Here is a 21,862-nt window from a genome sequence, read left to right on the forward strand (position 1 = left end):
GGGTTTACATTTGTAAATATCACAATACACTACAAGTGAATAACGAACAATATATAACTAAATAAGATACATATATATATATATTTATCTATTCCTATATTAATATATATATTTATCCAAGTATTAATAATCAACACACAGCTTGATAACATTATTTATCATCATTAATATACAATTTTATATATTTAATATATGCTAGTGACTAATTCATAAACACAATTAATAATATAACTTATACAATCATACCTTACAACATGTTTACCTTTAATAGAACGTCTCCATCTCTCTTTTCTTTGCAATTCTATAATTCTCTATCTCCCGTTTATAGTATTTCTATATTATAATCCGAACAACAGTCAAACCCTTTCATTGCGTCTCCTTTCACCACACACACTTTCTCGCAATTTTCAAAGCAGTTTTCGCCCAGCACGTAATCTTCTTCTTCGATTGTCAACTCGAGTTTGTTGCAGTCTTTAAACGCCTCTTCACCAAATTCCTTGCAGTGTTGAATGAATACCGTTTTGAGCTCTTTACACCCCTCAAAAGACTTTCTTTGGACTTTAAGAACGTTTCTGATGTCAATACTTTGCAGTTGCTCGCAGTCTTTAAAACACTCTTCTCCAACAACACTCAACTTTGACGGAAGAACAACTTCTGACAGCTTTTGGCATGCCAAAAACGTCTTCTTTTTAATTTCATTGATGGCGTTTGGGACCAAAAGTTGTCGTAGACTTTTGCACTCTTCAAAGCAGCTTTCCCCGATCTCTGAAATGGTTTCTGGGAGATGTACAAACTTCAAACTGCTGCATTTATAAAAGCAGAAATCGCCAATTGAAGTGATAGAACTTGGCAAGACGACTTCTTTCAAGTTGTTACACATCGAAAACGTGTGAATTTGTAATATACTGATTGGTGCCAATACGGTGACTCCTTCGAGTGAGACGCAGCCCTCAAACACGCTCTTCCCAAGTTGTGTGATGGTATTCGGAATACTCAACTCCCTCAGCTCTTTATTATTAAAAAAGTATTTATCCACCACACGTGTCATTAAATTTAATTCGTCATTTGTATTTCGATCTTTCTCTTTATTTATTGTACAACACCCTTCTTGTGCTCTTTCATTGTCTTTCTGGTGACCAAAAAGAAGTTGTTTGTCGTTTCCACTCACTTGCTTCGACTGTTTAATAGTGAATATCAATGGGCGACTTTTTCGTTCAACATTTTTGAGATCAAGTGGCGTAATATCAAGATCCTTTTTGAGATCCAGTTGAGGTATTTTATTGAGATCCTTTTTAAGATCAAGTTGGTCATCGGTACTATTCTGAAGTTCTTTGATGCCATCGAGTGTATCTGAGTCGTCAGTTACTTCCAGATCGAGATGGTCGAGTTGTTCGAACATGATCACGTCGTTGTTTTGAGTCTGTTCATTAACAAGGATTTCTTCTTGTGATGTATCACTGTGGGAAGTGTCAGAAAGTGGACTTGTGTCATATTCAGAGGACTCTTCGTGTTGCTTAGAATACGATGAATATTTAGGATCGGTATTGCTCTCATTGCTTTTACTGTTTTCGGAGTCTTCAGAAACGATTATGACTTCATCTATTTGTGTCCCTTTTTTGTATACACATCTCTGATCCCTCTGAATCAAATTCAATTCTGTTATATTCAAGATGTCTTCTCTTCTCTGTTCTAAACGTTGAATACCATGACCATTCAAGAGATCATTAAAATCAGGCAGTTTCTGACTTCTCTCTTTCGGCTCAATTTCTTGTTGCACTTCCACTCGTTCCGCCAATTTCTCCGTCTTCTCTTCTTCATCAAATTTAGTCATTTCTCGACAGCGCTCGACCTCTTCGTCAATTTCGTTCTCCTCCTCGTCCGAGAACAACGCGACTGAAACACCCACCCCCTCAATTAACTCGCCAATTTCTTTGCTTCTTTCGTTCTTTTTGTCCACCCAAATCGTCACTTTGGTCTTTCCCTTTGCAAACGCGTTCGTCCCAACTCGCACCAAACTTCCTTCAACAACGACGTCGCCAAGTCCGCATTTCTCAAACGCCGATTTCCCGACTTTTCGGACTTTCTTCGACAGGTACACAAAGCGCAGGCGCGGGCAATTCAAAAAGCACTTGTTGGGGACGGACTCGACCTTCTGGGGGATCACGACCTTAGAGACACTTTTGCATCCTTCGAAGCTTTGTTTCCCCAACACACTCAAAGCGCTGGGGAAGGTGATACTCTTCAGTTCTTTACAGCAGTAAAACGCACTGTTTTCGATAGAAAGTAAGTGAAGAGGGAACTTCACACTACTAAGCATCGCACAGCACTTGAAACAACTTTCGCTGATGGTCGAGAGTGTGTTGGGCAACTCGATCTTTGCAAGGCGCATGCAATTCTCAAAAGTCGCGTTTCCAAGGGCCGTCAAATTACTCGACAACGTCACTGCTACGAGATTATAACAGTTTTTAAAACACTCATTGCCAAGACGCTGTACGTGCGGACGAACAGTATACCCCTTCAGACTCGCTAGGCAACTCAAACACCCATACCCAAGACTCTTCACGATCTTCGGTATCTTCCCGCCTAGTGTCGCAGAGTACTCGAGAAAGTCTTTTCGTGTGTATTCGACGTTCAGAAAGGTGACATTGGGATATTTGGTGTACCGCGTGATCTCGGAATAACTCGTTTTAAAATAAACATTGAAGTGCTGCGCCGTTTTAAAGTTGTTTTTGCGCGTGGAGAAGTAAAAGGAGAATTCCTCGGGTGTAAACAAATTGATCACTGAAAGTCGACTAAAAATCTTCGCACTTATTTCATCTAATCGGATCGGATTCGACGCAAAGTGCTCGCCATTGTGGCGATACTTTTTACTTACCATTTCTAAGAAAATAAAGTCGTTGGGCGTTTGAAAGTATTGGGAGACCATAAACACCGCTTCACTCGGAAGGCTGGACATGCGTTCAAAATAGTATTTTATAGTTCTTTTTATTATTGAAAATAATATAATTGGGACGGTGAGGAAAAATTTTTTAATTAAATTCAAATTTTTTATTAATTTTGAATTTATTTTTGAAAAATAAACAAAAAATATTTTGAGTCAACTTATTATAGCATATTACTATTAAATATAATAGAATTAATTACAAAGTATAGTTATTTTTATCGTATTAATAATTATAATATAAATATATTATAATTATTGAAAATAGCAATTGTATTTAGTTTTTATTATTATTATTTAATAAATTGAATTAAAAAAAATTATTTGTAATTAATGAAAAAGAGTTTAAATTTATAATTTCAATATTATAATTTTATTCTTTTTGTTTAAATATAAAATGTTATACAAAATAAAACAAAATGTTACTTTTTTCATTTTATCATTACATGTAATAGATACACTTATAGTATGGACACTCTGACTTTTGTAAAACTTGTATTTATAAACATTAGTTAATATAAACCATTTAAATAAATAAAAACTGAAATAGATTTTGGTGTTTTTGGTTTGTAAGTATCAAACTATATAATAATTTATTTAAATTATAAATTAACTATAATAGTCTTGCATAAGGCAAAGTATTAGATAAGTAAGAGTGACCATACCGGAGTTGTGTACTTCCATATCACAACAATTACAATGATAAAAAACTTAAACATTAACAACAAAGATTCACTTAATTTTTTCATCAAAGTGTTTATTACAATTTGGACATCTCACAAGTGCTGGTCCATTCCCACAACATTTGTGGCAGTACTTTGTATGACAATGAACACATTCCTGTACATCATGTCCACAGGAGCCGGTACATTTCTTTTCTGTCTTCTCTTTCTCACTCATCAAGTGATTTGATCAGTTCAAATTCCGTTTATACAGTTCTGGAAAGTGGATAATAGAAAGCTCTCTATTAAGTGGTATCTTCTTCTCACTCTCAACATAACAAAACCTCACACCACTTCATTATTACATGTACTATTAATTTGATACATTTATATTAAATATATAGTACATAAAAACGGTTTGTACACTCCTTTTCACTCAAACTCATTTCACTCAAATCTCCCACTTTTTTGGAAATAATTCAACACCTTTTTTTTCAACAAAGAGTACTTTCCACTTGTGTTCTTAGATTTTTATCTTGATGAATCCACTTTTTTCCTTTTTCACTTTCCTCCAATTCGTTCGACTTCTTTTGAAGAAAAAATTCATCGATGTTTGTTCTCATTTCTTCCACAAAACTATTTAATTGTTTTGGTACGGATTAAAATAATTCGTACAATTTTTGTTATTTTGATTGTTAATGTATTATATTCTAATATGTCTTACTATTATTGTTATACCATTGAATAATTATTAGTATACTATAAATAAACGTTAAAATTTCAATATAATTTTAATTATAAAATACAATTAATAATTTCAAAGTTCAAAGAAACTATTCAATTATATAATTTACTAGTTTTTATTAATTAAATAATAAAATGATTTAATTCAATACTTCTTTCTTTCAATTAATTTAATAATAATTTGATAATTCGTATTCGTTTGATATTAAAATGTCTTCCATCAACCAATTCTCCAAATTTAGCTGTATAGTCTTGTTGTACACAACAACAACCATCCACCCCTCTTTTAGTGACTCCTATATCGCCGTATTCCTTTGATTTACTATTTCCAAAGACAAAGAGCCATTTACTTTCTTTTGAACATAATACAAAAGCTTCTTTGTTCTTCCCACCAATGAGATCAAATTTTTTAGGTTTGAAAATGCCGTTTCTAATAATAGAAAAGAGAAAAGAGGTAGAGCTATTTATATAATGAGTTTCCATATCTATTTGGTCATAAAAGACACCACCAAAAATGTTCTGTTTGTCGTCTTCGATCAAAAAGACCAAATTATTTTTAAACATAATTTTACAATTAAAAACACTCGTCGTAACACTCCAATCATCTCGTGTCGAGTCAAACAACACTTCACTCATACTCTTACTTGTCATACTCTCTATTGCACTTACCTCTTCACTCGAACATCCTAAGTAAATGCTTTTCACTTCTCTTTTGCGTTGTTCTGTGATTTTTAGCAGTTCGGAAATGTTCGATTGACTTCGAGAAGAGTCGTGAGTGTCCGTTTGAGTCGCGTCCATCTCTTTGTATAATTTGAGTAAAACGTCAGAAATTGTGTCGAAATGTTCGTCGGTGGCAATTTTTTGAAAGTCGAAAAAGTCGGAAATTTTGTGAGAAAAAAGTTCGACAAAATTTTCGAGTTTTTGGAGAAAAAGATGAGAATTTTTGTAAAAGGCGATTTTGAGGTTAAAATGCTCGTCTGAGATGTCAAACGCCGTTTCAGCAAGACGGAGACGGTCTGCCAAAGTTTGTGAAAGGTCGTCTTTAAATTTTGTGTCAGTCAAAGAGGAAGTGTAGTCATCGAACCAAGTATTATATTGCAAAGTAATTTCATCAATAAAATTAATAGCGTTTTCCATCGATATGTTACTAATAATTGATGTTGGGTATATTTAAGTTCTTATGTATATTGTTTTGAAATAAATTAATAGACTCAATAGAATTCGATTAATAACGTAAAAGTTTTAATAACATTTTTAATACAAATATATTGTATATTGTTTTAGATATTTCATAACACAAGTCATTCTTTATTTGAATTTTTATCAAGATAATTAAAATATATCTGCTGTTACATTTTGTTCACACTAAAAGTTTTAAACAATTGTATGATCAAGAATTCTCCATTTTTATTATCAATAAAATAAAGAAAATACTCGACAAATGATATTACAGTTTGGTCGCTCCACTTTATGTAAAATTTTGCTTTATGCTGTACTTTTGTAGTTGACTTTTAATTAAAATATAATCATATAGTTTAATTATTTCAAACCAAAAACACCGAAATTTAATAATTTTATTTATTTAAATGGTTGAAATTAATTAATATTTTTGAATTAATTTTTTGCAACAAGTCAAATAATATTATTGTAATATGGTTTTTTGATTTGTTGCCACAAATTTTAAAGAAAAAATTCAAAAATGATTTAAATTCTTTGTTATTAAACTTAAATTTTAATAATAAACTAACAAAATATTAAAAAAATAACTAATGTATAAAATTATTAAAATTATTTAATAATTCTATTAATTATTTAAATTATTAGAATTGTAATAACTGGTGATTATGATTAGAAAATCTATCAATTATTACAGATGTGGGACTAAAGTTTCGACGAGTACCAAGGTTTCGACTTATTATTTAAATACTATTTAAATAGTAATTAACGAGTTTCTATATTTATTTTAAAAAATAGTCCAAATATAACTTTTCAAATTTAGTTTTAATAATGGTATAAATATTATTAATTATTAGTCGAAACCATGGTCCTGGTCGAAACCTTAGTACCACGTCTGTATATGATATTTAAAATAGTTTATTTGTTGCAAACCAAAGTGTAAATCCACAAGCAGAGTTAATCCAATTAATCATTTTACTACAAATTATTATACAAAGAATTAAATTATATTGTTTTTCTTTTAGATGTGGTGAACTACTTTTAGAGTTTAAAGCATTATTTTCTTTCAAAAAATTCATTATTTATTTTTTTGGTTTAACTTTTATACAAAAAATAACTATATAAAAAATATTATTCGTTGAAATTACTTAACATGTAAAACAAACATTTTTAATGGTCGTATTAATTAAAAATTTAGACATTTAAATTGGTGTTAAACATTACTAAAAACCTAAAACTCACTTCATATATTTGAGAATGTGTTGTTATTTGGACAGTAAATTTCATTTTTCATTTATCACTCTTTGTTGCCTTTTTTCATACGCTGTTTCACAAACACAATGCGAACCAGGTTATTTCCCTTCCAACTTTTTATGTATAAAATGTCCAGCTGGAACTTATAAAAACGAAATTGGCAACAGCACTTGCACACAATGTGAAGCGGGGACTTATTCAAATGAAGGTGCACAAACATGTACATCATGTTCTGGTGGAACTTACTCTCCTCAAAATTCGGCATTTTGTTTGACGTGTCCAGCTGGGACATTTTCAAAAGAAAAATATGAGAAATGTACCGAATGCAATGCGGGCTATTATTCAACGGCAGGTTTATCTGAATGTCTTGGTTGTTTAGCGGGTTTTTATTCATTAAAAAATGCGTCGAGTTGTACACCTTGTAGTGCCGGTTATTACTCAGATCTCTATTCTTCAAGTTGTTCCGAGTGTGCAGGTGGAAAATATTCAACTGAAGGTTCCTCGACTTGTCTTTCGTGTTCACCGGGTACATATTCCTCCAAAGGGGCTGCTTTTTGCTTGAATTGTTCGGCTGGGTATTATTCAACTCAAGGAGCTACCAGTTGTCCAACATGTGAAGGTGGTTATTACTCCAAAGAGGGGAGTTCTTCATGTACCAAATGTCCTGGTGGGTATTATTCCTTAAAAACTTCATCTAATTGCACCATATGTCCAGCTGGAACATATTCTAACACCGGAAGTACATCATGTAGTGATTGTGAAGGAGGAACATATTCAAATGAAGGATCAAGCACTTGTACTAATTGTGCACGTGGGTATTATTCATTACAAAAAGCGTCTGTTTGTACAATTTGCCGAGCTGGTACTTATTCAAATGAAAGATCAACAATGTGTTCTTTATGCTCAGCAGGGTACACATCCCTTCAAGGGTCATATCAATGTGAAGCATGTCCCGCTGGATCTTATTCCAAATCTGGAGATCCAACGTGTTCATTGTGTCCGGGTGGTACATTTTCAAACTCTGCAACATCTTCAAGTTGTTCAAGTTGTTCCGCCGGGATGTATTCAAATGAAGGTTCAACCAAATGCAGTACATGTGGTGTAGGAACTTATTCACTTCAAAAAGCGTCGTATTGTATTGAATGTCCTGGTGGCACTTATAATGGCAATACCGGAAATTCATTGTGTTCTGTTTGTTCAGCTGGGACGTATTCACTTCCAAAGAGTTCTTCTTGTACATCATGTTCTGAGGGGTATTATTCGCTGCAGAATTCTTCGAGTTGCACTAAATGTGTGAATGAAGACTGTCTAGTTTGTAACATTTATAATGGAGAGTGTAGTCGATGTTCAGCAGGTCGTTATTTGTTATCTAAACAGTGTATGAAATGTGAGGCGGGTTATTATTCCAATGAAAATAGTAATTGGTGTTCTAAGTGTCCATTAGGAACATATTCAAATGAAGGTTCTTCAACTTGTATTTCATGTATCAGTTCATGCAAAACATGTAATGAAAAAGGTGGAAATTGTACTTCTTGTAAAACAGGAAGTGTATTATTCGAAGGAAAATGTGTACTTTGTTCTCCTGGGTATTATTCAAATGAAGAGAACTTAACAGAGTGCAAAGAATGTCCTTCATTATATTACACATCTATTAATGGAAGTATTTCTTGTACTTCTTGTGATAGTTCATGTAAAAGTTGTGACAAAACAAATGGAAATTGTACATCATGTGATAATGGTAGTGTTATAGATAATGGGAAGTGTTCTGTATGTCCTTCTGGTACTTATTCACTTAATAATAAATGCGAAAAATGCCCAACAGGGACTTTTTCAGTAAAGAAATCGAATGAATGTTTGGAATGCAATGATTTTACTTACGCCAATCAAACTGGATCATCTATTTGTCTAAATTGTGACTCAAATTGTAAAGAAAAATGTGATAGAAACACTGGGAAATGTCGTTGTATAGATGGTTATATATTAACAGGAACAATTTGCCACCCATGTGGAGCTGGGTACCAAGCAAATCAAACATCAGAGAAGTGTGAAGTATGTCCAGCGGGGAAGTACTCTTCATTCGCCTCTTCAACATGTAAATCGTGTTTACCAAACTCTTTTTCGTATGAAAAGTCGTCAACATGTACATCATGTGATTCAAAATGCAATGGCTGTAATTCTACGAATGGTAATTGCACTTCATGTTATCCAGGGTATGGACTTCTCAATGGAAAGTGCGAAATGTGTAAAGTTGGGACACAAGAAATCAATTTTAAATGTGAACCATGTGAAGAAATGGGGTATCAAAATGAGAGTGGAAAAACGTTTTGTATTGCCTGTAATATCAACTGCAACAGTTGTAATGCGACAAATGGAATGTGTTTGACGTGTAAAGTTGGATATGGTCTTAACAATGGAATATGTTCTAAATGCGAAAACAAGACATATTCAGTGGGAGGTGTTTCACCATGTCTTAATTGTCCAATAGAATGTACATATTGTTTATACACCAGTGGAGAGTGTTCATCGTGTGAGGCTGGCAAAACAAATGTGAATGGGGAATGTGTGCCATGTTCTTCAAATGGTAATTGTTTGTTGTGTTCTTCTGGGTTGAACCGAAGTGAAAGAATATGTAATCAATGTGAACTCAATTACTTCTTGAATGGAAATGAGTGTCTTGAATGTAGTCAAATTCATAATAATTGTGAAAAGTGTTCACAAACACAAAAAGAGTGTTTCAGTTGTACAGGAAATTATATTCCATCGAGTGAAGGGTGTACCGAGTGTCAAAATGGGACGATAAAAGATGAGAAAAACACATGTATAAATTGCTATGAAATAATTCAACAATGTCAACAGTGTGAAATTGTGGGTAATCTTCGGAAGTGTTTAAAATGCTTTGCGCCATATTATTTGTCAAGTGATGGTCTTTTATGTATATTAGCGTATAGTGCCACAACTCATTACAACAACACTCTTCAAACCAAAGAAATGAACATGAAAGGATGTCTATTTCAAGTAAATGATGAGTGTATTGTATGTGACAATTCGTATATATTAGTTAATCATAAATGCTTGGATAAAGAAGATGAAACAAAGTGTTCAAAATATTCACAAAAGACGTGTGATCAATGTGAATCAAATGTCATATCTTCAAACGGATTTTGTAATATAGAAGAAATGTGTCAATATCAAATGAATTATTTAAATGGAAGTAATACATGTTTTACTTATAAAAATGAATCAATAAATGGTCAAATAAACAACTGCAAAATAACACACAACGACTTTTGTTATAGTGCAAAAGACACGTATTTTGTTGATCAAAAAGGATTAATTGAAAGTTGTGATATATCTTCAGCGCTGTGTCAATTAACAATAGAAACAGTACATGCTATTACATGTAAAGATAATTTTATTTTGACAGACAACAATGTGTGTATTCAAGATACTAATTGTATTGCAATTGAAAGTTATAACTGTATTCATTGCTCTTCAAACAAACACTTGGAATATGGAAAATGCGAAGAAAACATCGAATATTGTCAAATTCAAAATAAAGAGTTTTGTATGAAGTGCATTTCAGAGATAACTGATGGAGAGAGATGTATTTCGATGGACGATTTGAATTGTCTGGTTTTTGATATTTATTGTAGAAAATGCGAAGAAAAGTTGTATAAAGATGTTGATGGGTGTCAAGACGCTCAAGAGAATTATCCCAACTGTATTTATGTAGATGTGGTAAATGAAAGTTGTTTTGAATGTGAAGACAATTATTATTTAGAAAATAAAAAGTGCAATTTTCAAATTAATTTTTCTAATCAAACAGTTATTAGTGATTTAATAAACACCAATCAATCAAATGTAATGAACAACAAACTTTTGGAAGTATCAAAATGTGAAGAAACAAGTTCAAAAGGATGTCAAAGGTGTATCAACGGGTATTATTATTCAAAAGGCGAGTGTTTAAAGTGTGAATACCCATGCATTCACTGTTATAATAAGACATATTGTACACAATGTGATAAATACTCATACATTTCAGGTAAGGGGAAATGCACTGCATTTAATGATATAGCTCAATTGTGTGATTTAATGAACTCCGATTATAGCGGATGTGTTAATTGCAAAGAAGGATACATGCGATCTCCAGATGGGAAGACGTGTGAAGTATGTGACACTTCCTGTTTGACTTGTTCTAACAATGGAAATTGCATAAAGTGTAATACAAGTTATTACAGAACACCACAAAATATCACTAAATATTGTAATCTACAAAGTGAGTTACTTTATTGTGTAAATACAACAGTAGATGGGTGTGTGGCATGTGACAATGGTTATTATATTAAAGACAACACCTGTGAAAAATGTGACAACAAATGCATTGAATGTACTTCACTTGATATTTGTTCTCAGTGTACCACCAATTATGTCTTGTTGAATAACTTTTGTTTTGATTATTCTGTCATTCCGAACTGCATATCATCATCAAATAATACATGTTCGAAATGTGCAGATGGATATTCGTTAAGTGCAGATAATATGTCGTGCGACAAAGTGTTTAAATATGGGACGTATATTATTCTACCATTTTCCATTGTCATATTAATAATACTTCTCGTTGTGACTCTCATAACAATCACCACAATATTAATACATAAACGAAATAGAAAAATTAAGATGGACAAAATCTGCATTTTTGAAATGAAACGATCGAATATTGAGATGAAAGTGTTGTCTGGTGATGTCATGGTGAATCTGAAATCTCTCAGTTTTAACGACGAGGAAGAACTCCTTGCAGTTGATAAAGAAAGTCGGTCACTGTTATGTGTTGGTAACAATTCCAAAAGTAACATGAAAGTTCAAATCACAACAAAATCAAATTGCGAGAAGTACAACATCAGAACAGAGCCAAATTTAGTCACATTAAAGTCTGGATATGCGTGCGAATTTGAGGTGTTTATAACTCCCCATTGCACAATGAGTTTGTGTGATCAAATTGTGATCATTTCGCTGCAATTAAAGAGTGGAAAGACCTCAACGGATAATTTTATGATAACTTGTATAACAGAAAATAGCAGTAAATTGGATTATGACGAAATTAATGAAGAGAAACAAATTGGGAGAGGGACGTTTGGTGTTGTTTACAAAGGGACATACAAAGGACACGATGTAGCTATCAAAAAATTGAAACAGATAAATAACAGGAGTCAAATACAACAAGAAGAATTTACAAAGGAAGTTGAGATGTTAGACAAATTTAGATGCGAGTATATCATTCACTTTTATGGCGCTGTTTTCATACCAAATCACTTATTAATGGTCACAGAATTTGCGCGATTTGGGTCGATTAATGATGTAATGAAACATAAAAAGAGTGAAGAAGTTGACATGAAAATGCGAGTTAAAATGATGATTGACGCTGCAAAGGGAATTTCTTATTTGCATGAAAATGGGATCTTACACAGAGACATCAAGCCAGACAATTTTCTTGTGTTTTCATTGGATTTGAATGATTATGTGAACGCAAAATTGGCTGACTTTGGGTCAAGTAGAAATATTAATATTTTAATGACTAATATGACGTTCACTAATGGTGTTGGAACACCAATTTATATGGCGCCTGAAGTATTAAATAAAGAGCACTACAAGAAACCAGCAGATGTATATTCATTTGCAGTCACGATGTACGAAGTGTTTGGATGGCAAGATCCATATTCATTGAAACGGTTTAAATATCCATGGACAATTGCAGATTTTGTGACAAGTGGAAATCGGCTTGAAAATATTAAAGATATACCAAACGATTTATATTTGATAATCAATGAATGTTGGGAACAAGAAAAGAACAAACGGATGACTATAAATGAAGCATTAAAGAAATTACAACTCTTTTATGATACAGAATAATATTTGATGTATTATGTTTTGTTGTTTTAATGTTTTAATATATTATATGTTATTTAAATTATGAGAATATGTTATAATTGTTTTAAAAAGTTTTGAGCAAAAAGTGTCCAATTGTGAGTTTATGTAAATTTCTGTCAAATGGACAAAGTTTTGAATCTGACAACATTTTAGACAGACATTATAATTAAAACACATCACTATTTTTGTTTAAAAACCCACAAATAGACACAATTCAGAAAATCAAAAACTCTAGTGGAGTAGAATTCAAATTTAAATAAACAACAATTATTAAATAAAAGAAATAAAATATCATTTGAAGACGACACTTTTGCACTTTTCAAAACACTCCTCTTCTAATATTATATTATGATTTGGTAGTATAATTTCAAGTGATGTACACCAACTAAAACAATAATCTTTAATCACAGTGACGCTTTTTGGTATTTTAATGTGCTTCATCTTTTCACATCCATAAAATGCACTTGAACCGAAGATACTAATACATTCTGGGATGTCAACACTTTCTAATAGTTCACAATTACAGAAACACATCTCTGGAATTTCTGTCAATTTTAATGGCAGTGTTATTGTCTTCAAAGCAACGCAATTAAAGAAACACATGGAGTATATAGCCGTAACACTATTTGGTAAATGAATATCAACAATTGAACTGCATTCCTCAAAACATCCATTTTTTATTATACTCACCTTTCCACTCAAAGAAAAAGAAGTTAAATTGGTGCAAAAATGAAACACGTCATTACAAAAACAAGATTCACAGTTGGGTATAATAAGCGACTTCAGTGATTCACAATGAGAAAAGCAGTTTTTTTCAAAAATCTTGACTTGAGACGGAAATGTCACATGTTGGAGATTTGTACAACAACTGAATAACCCACTTTTTAATACCACCAAGGACTCCGGAAGACTAATAGAACTCAATTGACTGCAATAGCCAAAACAGTGCGTACCCATGAATGTGACTGTCTGTGGAAGATCAATTGATTTCAATGCTATACACCTCTCAAAACAATGGGCACCAATTTCTTTGATAAAGTGAGAAAGTGTCAGTGATGTTAAATTGGAACAGTTTTGAAAGCTGGAAATACCAAGGGAGGTGATTGAATCGAGGAGTTTAAAAATAGAAAAAGACGAAGAAGTGTAACTTTCTTTACCTATGCTCTTAATATGAGTTGGGAAGGACTCTCCATATCTTGTAACATCGTCTTTTGTGTACATGATATTTTTAAATATCAAATTGGTGTTTTCATGTGTTTTCGAAAAATAATAAGTCACTTGAAACCACACGTTGATCCGATAAAATTCGACCTTTTCTTTTAATAACACCCTCTTGTTGGGTAAAAAATGATTTTCATAAGTCTCATCTTCTTTATTCCAAAGGTTAAGAGTCTCTATATTTGGAAAGTACTTTATTGTCGTCTTATTTATTGGAATCGGGTTGAAATGATACTTCGCCATGGTGTCTTGATACTTTTTGCAAACAAATTCTAAGTTAATGAAGTCTTCGAGTGTTGTGAAGTACTGGGACACTACCATTATGTGAAATCCATCTATTTGTTTCATTCAATTAGTTATTTAGTTAATAACTAATAAAATCAAATTTAAAATGTTTTTTTTAGTTATTTTATAATGACATTTATGATGATAATAATAATAATAATAATTTATAATAATATTATTATTATTATTTTAATAATTATGATAATTATAATAATAATATTTATAATATTTATAATAATAATAATTAGTATAACCAATATTATTAACTTTTGTTTTAAAGCAAAAAAGCCCAAATAAAAAGCAAAACAATAGTCACCCAAAGCGTTTCAGAAGCGTTTTCATGATTGTCTGCATTATTATCATCTTCTCCAATTTTCTTACATTCGTTGTTGTCATTCAGTATATACCCACTTTCACATAAATAACACTCTTTGTTTGTTTTACAAGTAGAACAAAAAGGCACATTACAAATGTATATATAACAACCTGTTTCATTATTAGGGTAATACCCATCGGTGCAATTATCACATATTTCATTCTTCTCGTTTGTCGTTATATTTATCTCATCATGACACAGAGAACATTTTCTATGAACTGAACAATAAGAACACGTGTGCTCATCAACTTTCTTCCCTTTATTACAATCTTCACAACCGTTTAGAAGAGAAATAACTCTATTACCTTTACATTGTAGACAGTCCAATCCATAATATGTTTTGTTGCATCTAACACAATTATCAATTTCATCTTCACAAACATTTGGTGTTGTATCACAGTACTTATTGTCAATTATTTTTCCAGCAGAGCAATCAATACATTTTGTTCCATTAATTTCAATGTAATATCCTTTGTCACATTTAATGCAATACTCTTCCCCATTTTCATTTACTTCACAGCCAACACAATTGTTAACGGGGTCACATTCTCCACAATATGATATTGAGTACACTCCATTGTTTTCTGTATATCTTTTTCCTATATTACAATTTGAGCAGGTCAAATCGGTTTTATTCAAATAGTAAGAGTCGTAACAATGAGTGCATATTATACTCTCATTTTCCGATCTGCAACCGACACAATTAGATATTATCGTGTTGCAATAATAATACGAATATTCACACTGATTGTTGTTAAAATATCCCTTGGAACAATCATTACAACGATGGTCACTTGGGTCCATATAATAATTCTCTTCACATTTGTCACAAATTTGTGTACCCCAAGAATTTGTTGAGCACCCATTACAGTGATAATTAGGATCACAAGTTCCACAAACGTAATATTTAATATAATTAGATGTATAAAAATATTTAAAATCAGTAGGTCCATCACATGGACCACATGTATTATTTTGAAGAAGATATAATGAAGTATTGCAACGGAGACACTCATTGTTTCCTGTTGAATTTTGTTCACAAAACACGCAATTGTCTATTTCACACGAAGAAATGTTATGATCACAATAATTACCAAATAACTTTCCTTCTTCACATGTTTCACATTGATGGGTATCTACATTCACAAATTTGTCAACAAGGTTCGAGTCATCACAATATGTACACCCAACGTCAGAAATGGATTCAATATATTCACACTCAACACAACCCGTCAACGAACATTTATTACACGTGTTGTTGTATAAATAATATCCACTTTCACAACTTGTACATAACATTGTTTTGTCATTATTTGAATATTCACAAGTATCGCATTGATTACCACATGATACACAGACATTTGATTCAGTAAAATTAAATTTGGTGTTGCAAGTAATACACTTAAGTTCATTACAATATGAACAGTTACTAGGACAAGCAATACAGTTGTTTGGTTCATTGTTTAAATCGAGATAAAACCCTTCTATACAATCAACACAATTATCTAGTTTGCTTGCATCAATTGAACAAGCAACACAGTTGATATCTTCATCAGAATTTCCACACTTTAATGAATTTGCACTAACAACTAATGTTATTATGACAACAAAATTTAACATAAATATATATCATAGTTTAAAAGGGGAGTTTAAATTGTTATAATTTTAATTGGAGAAAACTGAAGTTAACGAATAATAACATTACTTCGTTATAATAACATACTTTCAATTTGGTGGTTTAAGATAAATTTATTAAATAATAAAAATATTTGTTTACTTGAAACAGTAAAAAGAATTCATTTGAGTGTTAATAAAACCACCTTTTTTAAAAAATCCGAAAGAGGAATTTTATACTTTTTAATAATACTAAAATTTTTAAATTGTCTTTATTATTTGTATATTATCTAAATATTTTAATTTGAAAAACATCAAACCATCTAATCAATTATAATAATAGTTTGGCATGTTTTAGAACTGCTAAAAATAAATTGTTTAATCAATTATCATTTAAAAGTTAAAATATATAATATTTGTACTTATTTGTCAAATTAATTTAATATATAAAATGTTAAAATAACATTGATAAATATTTAAATTGTTGTTTTTAAACTTGAAATCGTAAATTTTGACATAACAGTTTTAAATATTCAAGATACATATTGATCGAAATGATTATGTTGAAATTAAAAAAAATGTCAGACTTATTAAAATTGTAATTACTTGCATTATAATAAACAATTCAGTTCCATCAATAATAATGTACTTCACAAAAAATATCAAACCAAAAATATGATATGAAATATATATTTTAATATATATCACATACTTTTGAAAGCCACCATAACATTTTAATAACACTCTTATGCTTTGATACATCAAATTTGTCAAATTATTCAATTAAAAAGGGTTGAATAAACATTGTTATAAATTCAAATTGACTACTTCTTAAAAATGTTTCAATGTTATTGTTTTATATTTTTTTAATACAATATTTAAGTATTAATTAAAATGTGATCACACATTTCAGTTGTTATTAATTAATGTTTATATTAAAATGTATTTTCCCAATAACCAAATATAGATAATCAAATTTTTAATATTTTTTAAAAAACTCGTTTTTATTGTAATTTCAGTATGTTCTTAAACAACGTTATTAAACTACGTTTGTACTTGATTAAGTATATTTATTAACAAAAGACTTACTGTTTATTAATATTAATTATATTTTTATAATTAAAAAACTATAATTATAATTAACAATTAAAACTATATTATTTTAATATAAGAATTAATAATCTATATATTTATTTTTCCCGTTTTTTTATTTATTTACTTTTTTAATTAGAAAAATATAAAAATATAAATATGTACTTATAGTTTCCAAAACTTGAATTTAATACTTGCAATGATTTGGGTGATTTTATATGATATTCCAAACACATCAGAGCAGTTTGAGGTTTCCCTTTCTCCCATCTCAGACGTCATCGATTCCACATACCCAACAGCCACAAAATCCTCTTCAAATATCACATGGAAAGGAGAATACACAACGGAAGATAATGGGCATTGTAAATTGACTGTAGAACACAGACAATACATGTTTTTGTTTTACACGACACTCCCCCTTGGTCCGTTTACTTACTCTGCTCAAATAGTAATTTTAAATGGGAAGACGTACCTTGAGGAATTCGAAAAATTAGTTTCGAAATTTGGGCTTAACACCACTGAGAGTAACGACATGGTGACGAATTGGACAATTGAAATGTCGCAATCGAAGTACACGGCTCTTACACTGTTTGATAACTCCGTTGACACTTTTATTCCTTTAAGCGTGAAAGGATTTACACAGAAACATCGAGTCTTGATCGGAATAGAATCTATAAATCAAGAACAACTTGACTCTCTTCGGTCACAAAACAAAATCAGTCAAATTGATGATATCCAACAAAGAGTTCGGCCAACTGGGAAGTATGTTGTTGAGTGGGGAGGTGTCGAAACACACTTTTATTAAGACTTTTAAACCATTTGGTTGATATTCTTTTTTTTACTTAATTATAATATAAATATTATAATAATATGGTTACTTTAATTATAATTAAAATATATTATTTTTATTATAAAACTTTACTATTCCATTTAATTGAAAATTGAATAGTTAAAAAATTAATAATAATAATTATTATGATTTTTTTTCGTTATTTTTATTATAAAAAACAATATCAAATAGTATAATAATTTAATTGTTATATTATTATATTTAAACTAAAATTAATATCATTTTATTATATATTTCTTTTTTTAGTTAAATTTACCATATTGTAGTTATTAATAGATTTTATTATTTGGTATGTAAACGATTTAACGAATGTTATTATTACATCATTAAAACACAAAACATATTAAATTCAATGAATTATGAAAGCACCCCATTCTATTATGTACTTTCCAATTGGTCTTTCAATTTGCTTAACACTTTCTATGCCTTTCAGATGAATTCCATCGGCTTCAAACATACCAATAAATACTCTTCGCATTGCACTAAATCCATCAACTGCTAATTTAACTTCTTTTTCATACTCTTCACCAACAATACGAACGCCAATTGACTTGAAACACTTCATTTCTCCCATCCAATACACTACAAAATCATTAATTTCATATTCGTTGAGACCAAGACGCTTGAGTAACACACATAGATTTTCAATACTTCCAACTTCAATATCAGTCCCTTCAAAATATTGATTAATTCTGCCTTCCCAAAATAAATAAGAGTACTTTCTGTCACATAGAAAAATGTCACACGCTAAACGTCCATTACTTGAATATTCCAACTCCCATTTATACCTTTTTTCATTTTTATTTTCTTGGTTTTGAAATTCTTTAATTTGAGGAAAAGTTTCTCCAATTTCTATTTTATGAGTGTTTAAAGTTAGTGTCGCGGTAGTTTTAGTCTTTACTCCTTTTGTACCATTTTCGTCGTAAAGTAATATAATTGGCTTTCTACAAGGACACTCTCTATAATTTGGTATTGTAATTTCTACAAATAGATCTTTTATATTTAATAACACTGCGTTATACTCTTCCATTCCTTTTATTAACACATTCAATTTACTGTTTGAATCCTTTTGAAACTGTTGAACTTGATCAAATATATTGTTTTCTCCATATAGTTGGTAACATACAATGACTCCTCTTGTATTTGTCTCTTTAATCATTTTAAAAGCAGTTTGGGCATATTCAAGAGACTTGATGTCTGATAAATTGATTAAATAAATCATTATTTTTGTACCATATTCATTTTGTATTTGTGTTTGTAAATCATCTAAATCAATTGATGTTTTCAAGTCAGTCAACGTTTTGACGGGACATGTGTTGATTATCATAGAATTAATGGGAGAACCAATAGGACACCTCGAAACGTGTTTCAAAAAATTGTTGTTGAGTTCTTGTGAAGAAGAGACAATAAAAGCGGTGGCTTTTTCTGTTGGTGTTTGAGATGATGTACTTGTATTATTACCCATATCAGTAGTTGTTTTGAGGTACAAAATTGAGTTTATATTATATAATTAAACTTCACCTTTTCATTATTATAAGGTTTTTATTTGAAAAAAAGAATGTTTTTAATTCTTCTTTCTTTGTTGTGGATAAATATACACTTTTGATATTTAATCATTTAATTTTTTTATTTAATTCAGAAAATTATTTGTAGTAAACTACAACATCCCATGTATTGCTTTAAATAGCTCAACTTCATTGACTTTATTCATTAATAATAAGAAAATTAATAATAAACCTTATTAAATATAACCAAAAGAAAGTGTAAATAAGATATAATGTTTTATCTAATATTTTTTGATAGAAATTCTTTTTATTCTCAACAATGTTTTAGTACTAAAACAAATTTTTAAATTCAATGTAATTATATCTAAGGATGGTATAATTAATAATATTAAAAACATATACAGTGAAACTTATCAAGAGTTGGTATTATTTCAACAAAAACTGTAATTAGCGTTTTCTATTTAACTATTTTAAACAATAATTACCATACTCACTTTAAAAGGTTTAACTGTATTAAATTACAAAAAATACAACATTTGTTTGTCTTATTAATAATTTTAAGTGGAAAAACATAGTAAAGTATATCATGATAATTAATTAAACTATATTTAATTAATATAAATAAAATAAAAATAGATAAACATTAAATCAAATACTCAATTAACAAAATGCCCGTCTTGGACACATCTATTGAAATACTCTGTTATATTAATCTGATTATGTGCTCTATGAAAAATGATAAAATTTCCATATTGTCCTGAGTGTCCATTTCCCCACTTTTCTGGTTGTACGAAATTGATCATCATATGTTTTTCCATTGCAAATCTATAGATCAAAAAACCAAAAGTTGTATCTTCAAGTGATGTTGGTGTGAGTTGGTAATACAAACTCCATTTTCCGAAGAACTTAGCCAAGTCATTAGTGAAAGCCGCAACGTGTCCCGGGACGAACATGTAATACTTTTTCAGTACTTGCGCCATCTTGTCGAAATAGCGTTGTTTAGTGTCTGCTATAGGGCGATGTTCCATTAACCTTCCGACGACAGTAGCTTCACTTGGAAGTTCATTCAAGACGTCACACAGCATTTCTATATTAACCACGACGTGATTATCAAACCTCACATAGTATTTATAATTATCAAAAATTGGGTATAAATAAATAAATGAGGAAATATCCTTTTGCTGTAAAGTTGTCCACTTTTCCTCTAAGAATGGCATGTCGATGAAATAAATGTCTTTTGTTGTTTGATTCATTGTTTTGAAATAGTCCACTTTATGAGACTTCTGAACAGTTTGTCGCACTAAAATGAAGATACACTTAAAGCCAAATACACTGGCGTATTTCTTTTGACACCACGTCTTTCGCATATCAATAATATTCTGCACTTGATTTGGTGTGGCGTGGATCATTGCTAACATCAAGTGTTGTGGATAGCTTGTGTTATGTTTATGAACCGGTTGTTTATATCTTTTGTTCACCTTTCCATATGTCGTTGTTTTCACTTCAAGAGGGTAACTCTCATCTAAAGAAAATTGTGGCCCGTACTCTTCTAAAACATGCTTTTCCATTTCTTTATAGAAAGGTATAGTGTTTTTGAATAAAGGTGTGTTTTGTGGAATAACTGGGAGTGGTGTTCCTTTTGGAAGAAATTCAGTTTCTTCTTCTGTTTGATTTGGATTTGTGTTATTTTCAATGGGAATATCATTTTTGTCTTGTTTAAAGGTTAATGAAACTTGGTGAGGATGCATTGTAAAAATCAAAAACAACAACACCATCATGAAAAAACTGATGAATGAGACCAACGGTGTTATAAAGAAGCATTGATTAGACATCGATTTAATTAATAGATTTTTTTAAAAAGACATTTTCTTATTTAAAACATTAAAAAATTGACAATAATCTAATTTGTACACCGTCTTATAATTTATTCAAAACAAGATAAATTAATTCAGAATAATATGAAAATTATTACTTATTTTATACTTTTTATAGTACTTTTTGTGTAAATAAACATTTAAAAATTTTAAATTTAAAACCATAATTGTATAATATAGATATTAAAATTTATATTATTTAAGTTTGAAAATGGATCAACCCTGTTTGAAAAAGAAGAATCGGAAACTAAAAACAATTTGAAAATTTCGATTTGTTTTCTTATTTAGAAAAAAATAATAAATTAAATAGTAAAGAACTATATATTCTTTTATTTTATTTTTTAGT

General features: G+C 30.4%; 8 protein-coding genes across 8 annotated transcripts; 2 read left to right on the top strand and 6 right to left on the bottom strand.

The window, feature by feature from the left end:
* Window positions 1-322: 322 nt before the first annotated feature.
* EIN_108530 (hypothetical protein) lies at window positions 323-2,956 on the bottom strand (the record flags this gene model as incomplete). Its single annotated transcript, XM_004261414.1, has 1 exon — window positions 323-2,956. The coding sequence occupies one exon, from the start codon at window positions 2,954-2,956 to the stop codon at window positions 323-325; it is 2,634 nt and encodes an 877-aa protein (XP_004261462.1).
* A 1,556-nt stretch (window positions 2,957-4,512) lies between these two features.
* On the bottom strand, window positions 4,513-5,484 carry EIN_108540 (hypothetical protein; the record flags this gene model as incomplete). The annotated part of the gene is made up of 1 exon (XM_004261415.1): window positions 4,513-5,484. The coding sequence occupies one exon, from the start codon at window positions 5,482-5,484 to the stop codon at window positions 4,513-4,515; it is 972 nt and encodes a 323-aa protein (XP_004261463.1).
* A 1,296-nt stretch (window positions 5,485-6,780) lies between these two features.
* EIN_108550 (protein serine/threonine kinase, putative) lies at window positions 6,781-12,684 on the top strand (the record flags this gene model as incomplete). Its single annotated transcript, XM_004261416.1, has 1 exon — window positions 6,781-12,684. One exon carries the CDS (start codon window positions 6,781-6,783, stop codon window positions 12,682-12,684), a length of 5,904 nt encoding a protein of 1,967 aa, XP_004261464.1.
* Window positions 12,685-12,993: 309 nt separating this feature from the next.
* On the bottom strand, window positions 12,994-14,268 carry EIN_108560 (hypothetical protein; the record flags this gene model as incomplete). The annotated part of the gene is made up of 1 exon (XM_004261417.1): window positions 12,994-14,268. One exon carries the CDS (start codon window positions 14,266-14,268, stop codon window positions 12,994-12,996), a length of 1,275 nt encoding a protein of 424 aa, XP_004261465.1.
* A 211-nt stretch (window positions 14,269-14,479) lies between these two features.
* EIN_108570 (hypothetical protein) lies at window positions 14,480-16,201 on the bottom strand (the record flags this gene model as incomplete). The annotated part of the gene is made up of 1 exon (XM_004261418.1): window positions 14,480-16,201. The coding sequence occupies one exon, from the start codon at window positions 16,199-16,201 to the stop codon at window positions 14,480-14,482; it is 1,722 nt and encodes a 573-aa protein (XP_004261466.1).
* Window positions 16,202-17,486: 1,285 nt separating this feature from the next.
* EIN_108580 (hypothetical protein) lies at window positions 17,487-18,092 on the top strand (the record flags this gene model as incomplete). The annotated part of the gene is made up of 1 exon (XM_004261419.1): window positions 17,487-18,092. One exon carries the CDS (start codon window positions 17,487-17,489, stop codon window positions 18,090-18,092), a length of 606 nt encoding a protein of 201 aa, XP_004261467.1.
* Window positions 18,093-18,486: 394 nt separating this feature from the next.
* EIN_108590 (hypothetical protein) lies at window positions 18,487-19,464 on the bottom strand (the record flags this gene model as incomplete). Its single annotated transcript, XM_004261420.1, has 1 exon — window positions 18,487-19,464. One exon carries the CDS (start codon window positions 19,462-19,464, stop codon window positions 18,487-18,489), a length of 978 nt encoding a protein of 325 aa, XP_004261468.1.
* An 834-nt stretch (window positions 19,465-20,298) lies between these two features.
* EIN_108600 (hypothetical protein) lies at window positions 20,299-21,390 on the bottom strand (the record flags this gene model as incomplete). The annotated part of the gene is made up of 1 exon (XM_004261421.1): window positions 20,299-21,390. One exon carries the CDS (start codon window positions 21,388-21,390, stop codon window positions 20,299-20,301), a length of 1,092 nt encoding a protein of 363 aa, XP_004261469.1.
* Between the last annotated feature and the right edge of the window lie 472 nt (window positions 21,391-21,862).

The sequence above is a fragment of the Entamoeba invadens genome (genome assembly GCF_000330505.1).
Source record: "Entamoeba invadens IP1 unplaced genomic scaffold scaff_1105074726495, whole genome shotgun sequence".
NCBI lineage: Eukaryota > Evosea > Mastigamoebida > Endamoebidae > Entamoeba > Entamoeba invadens.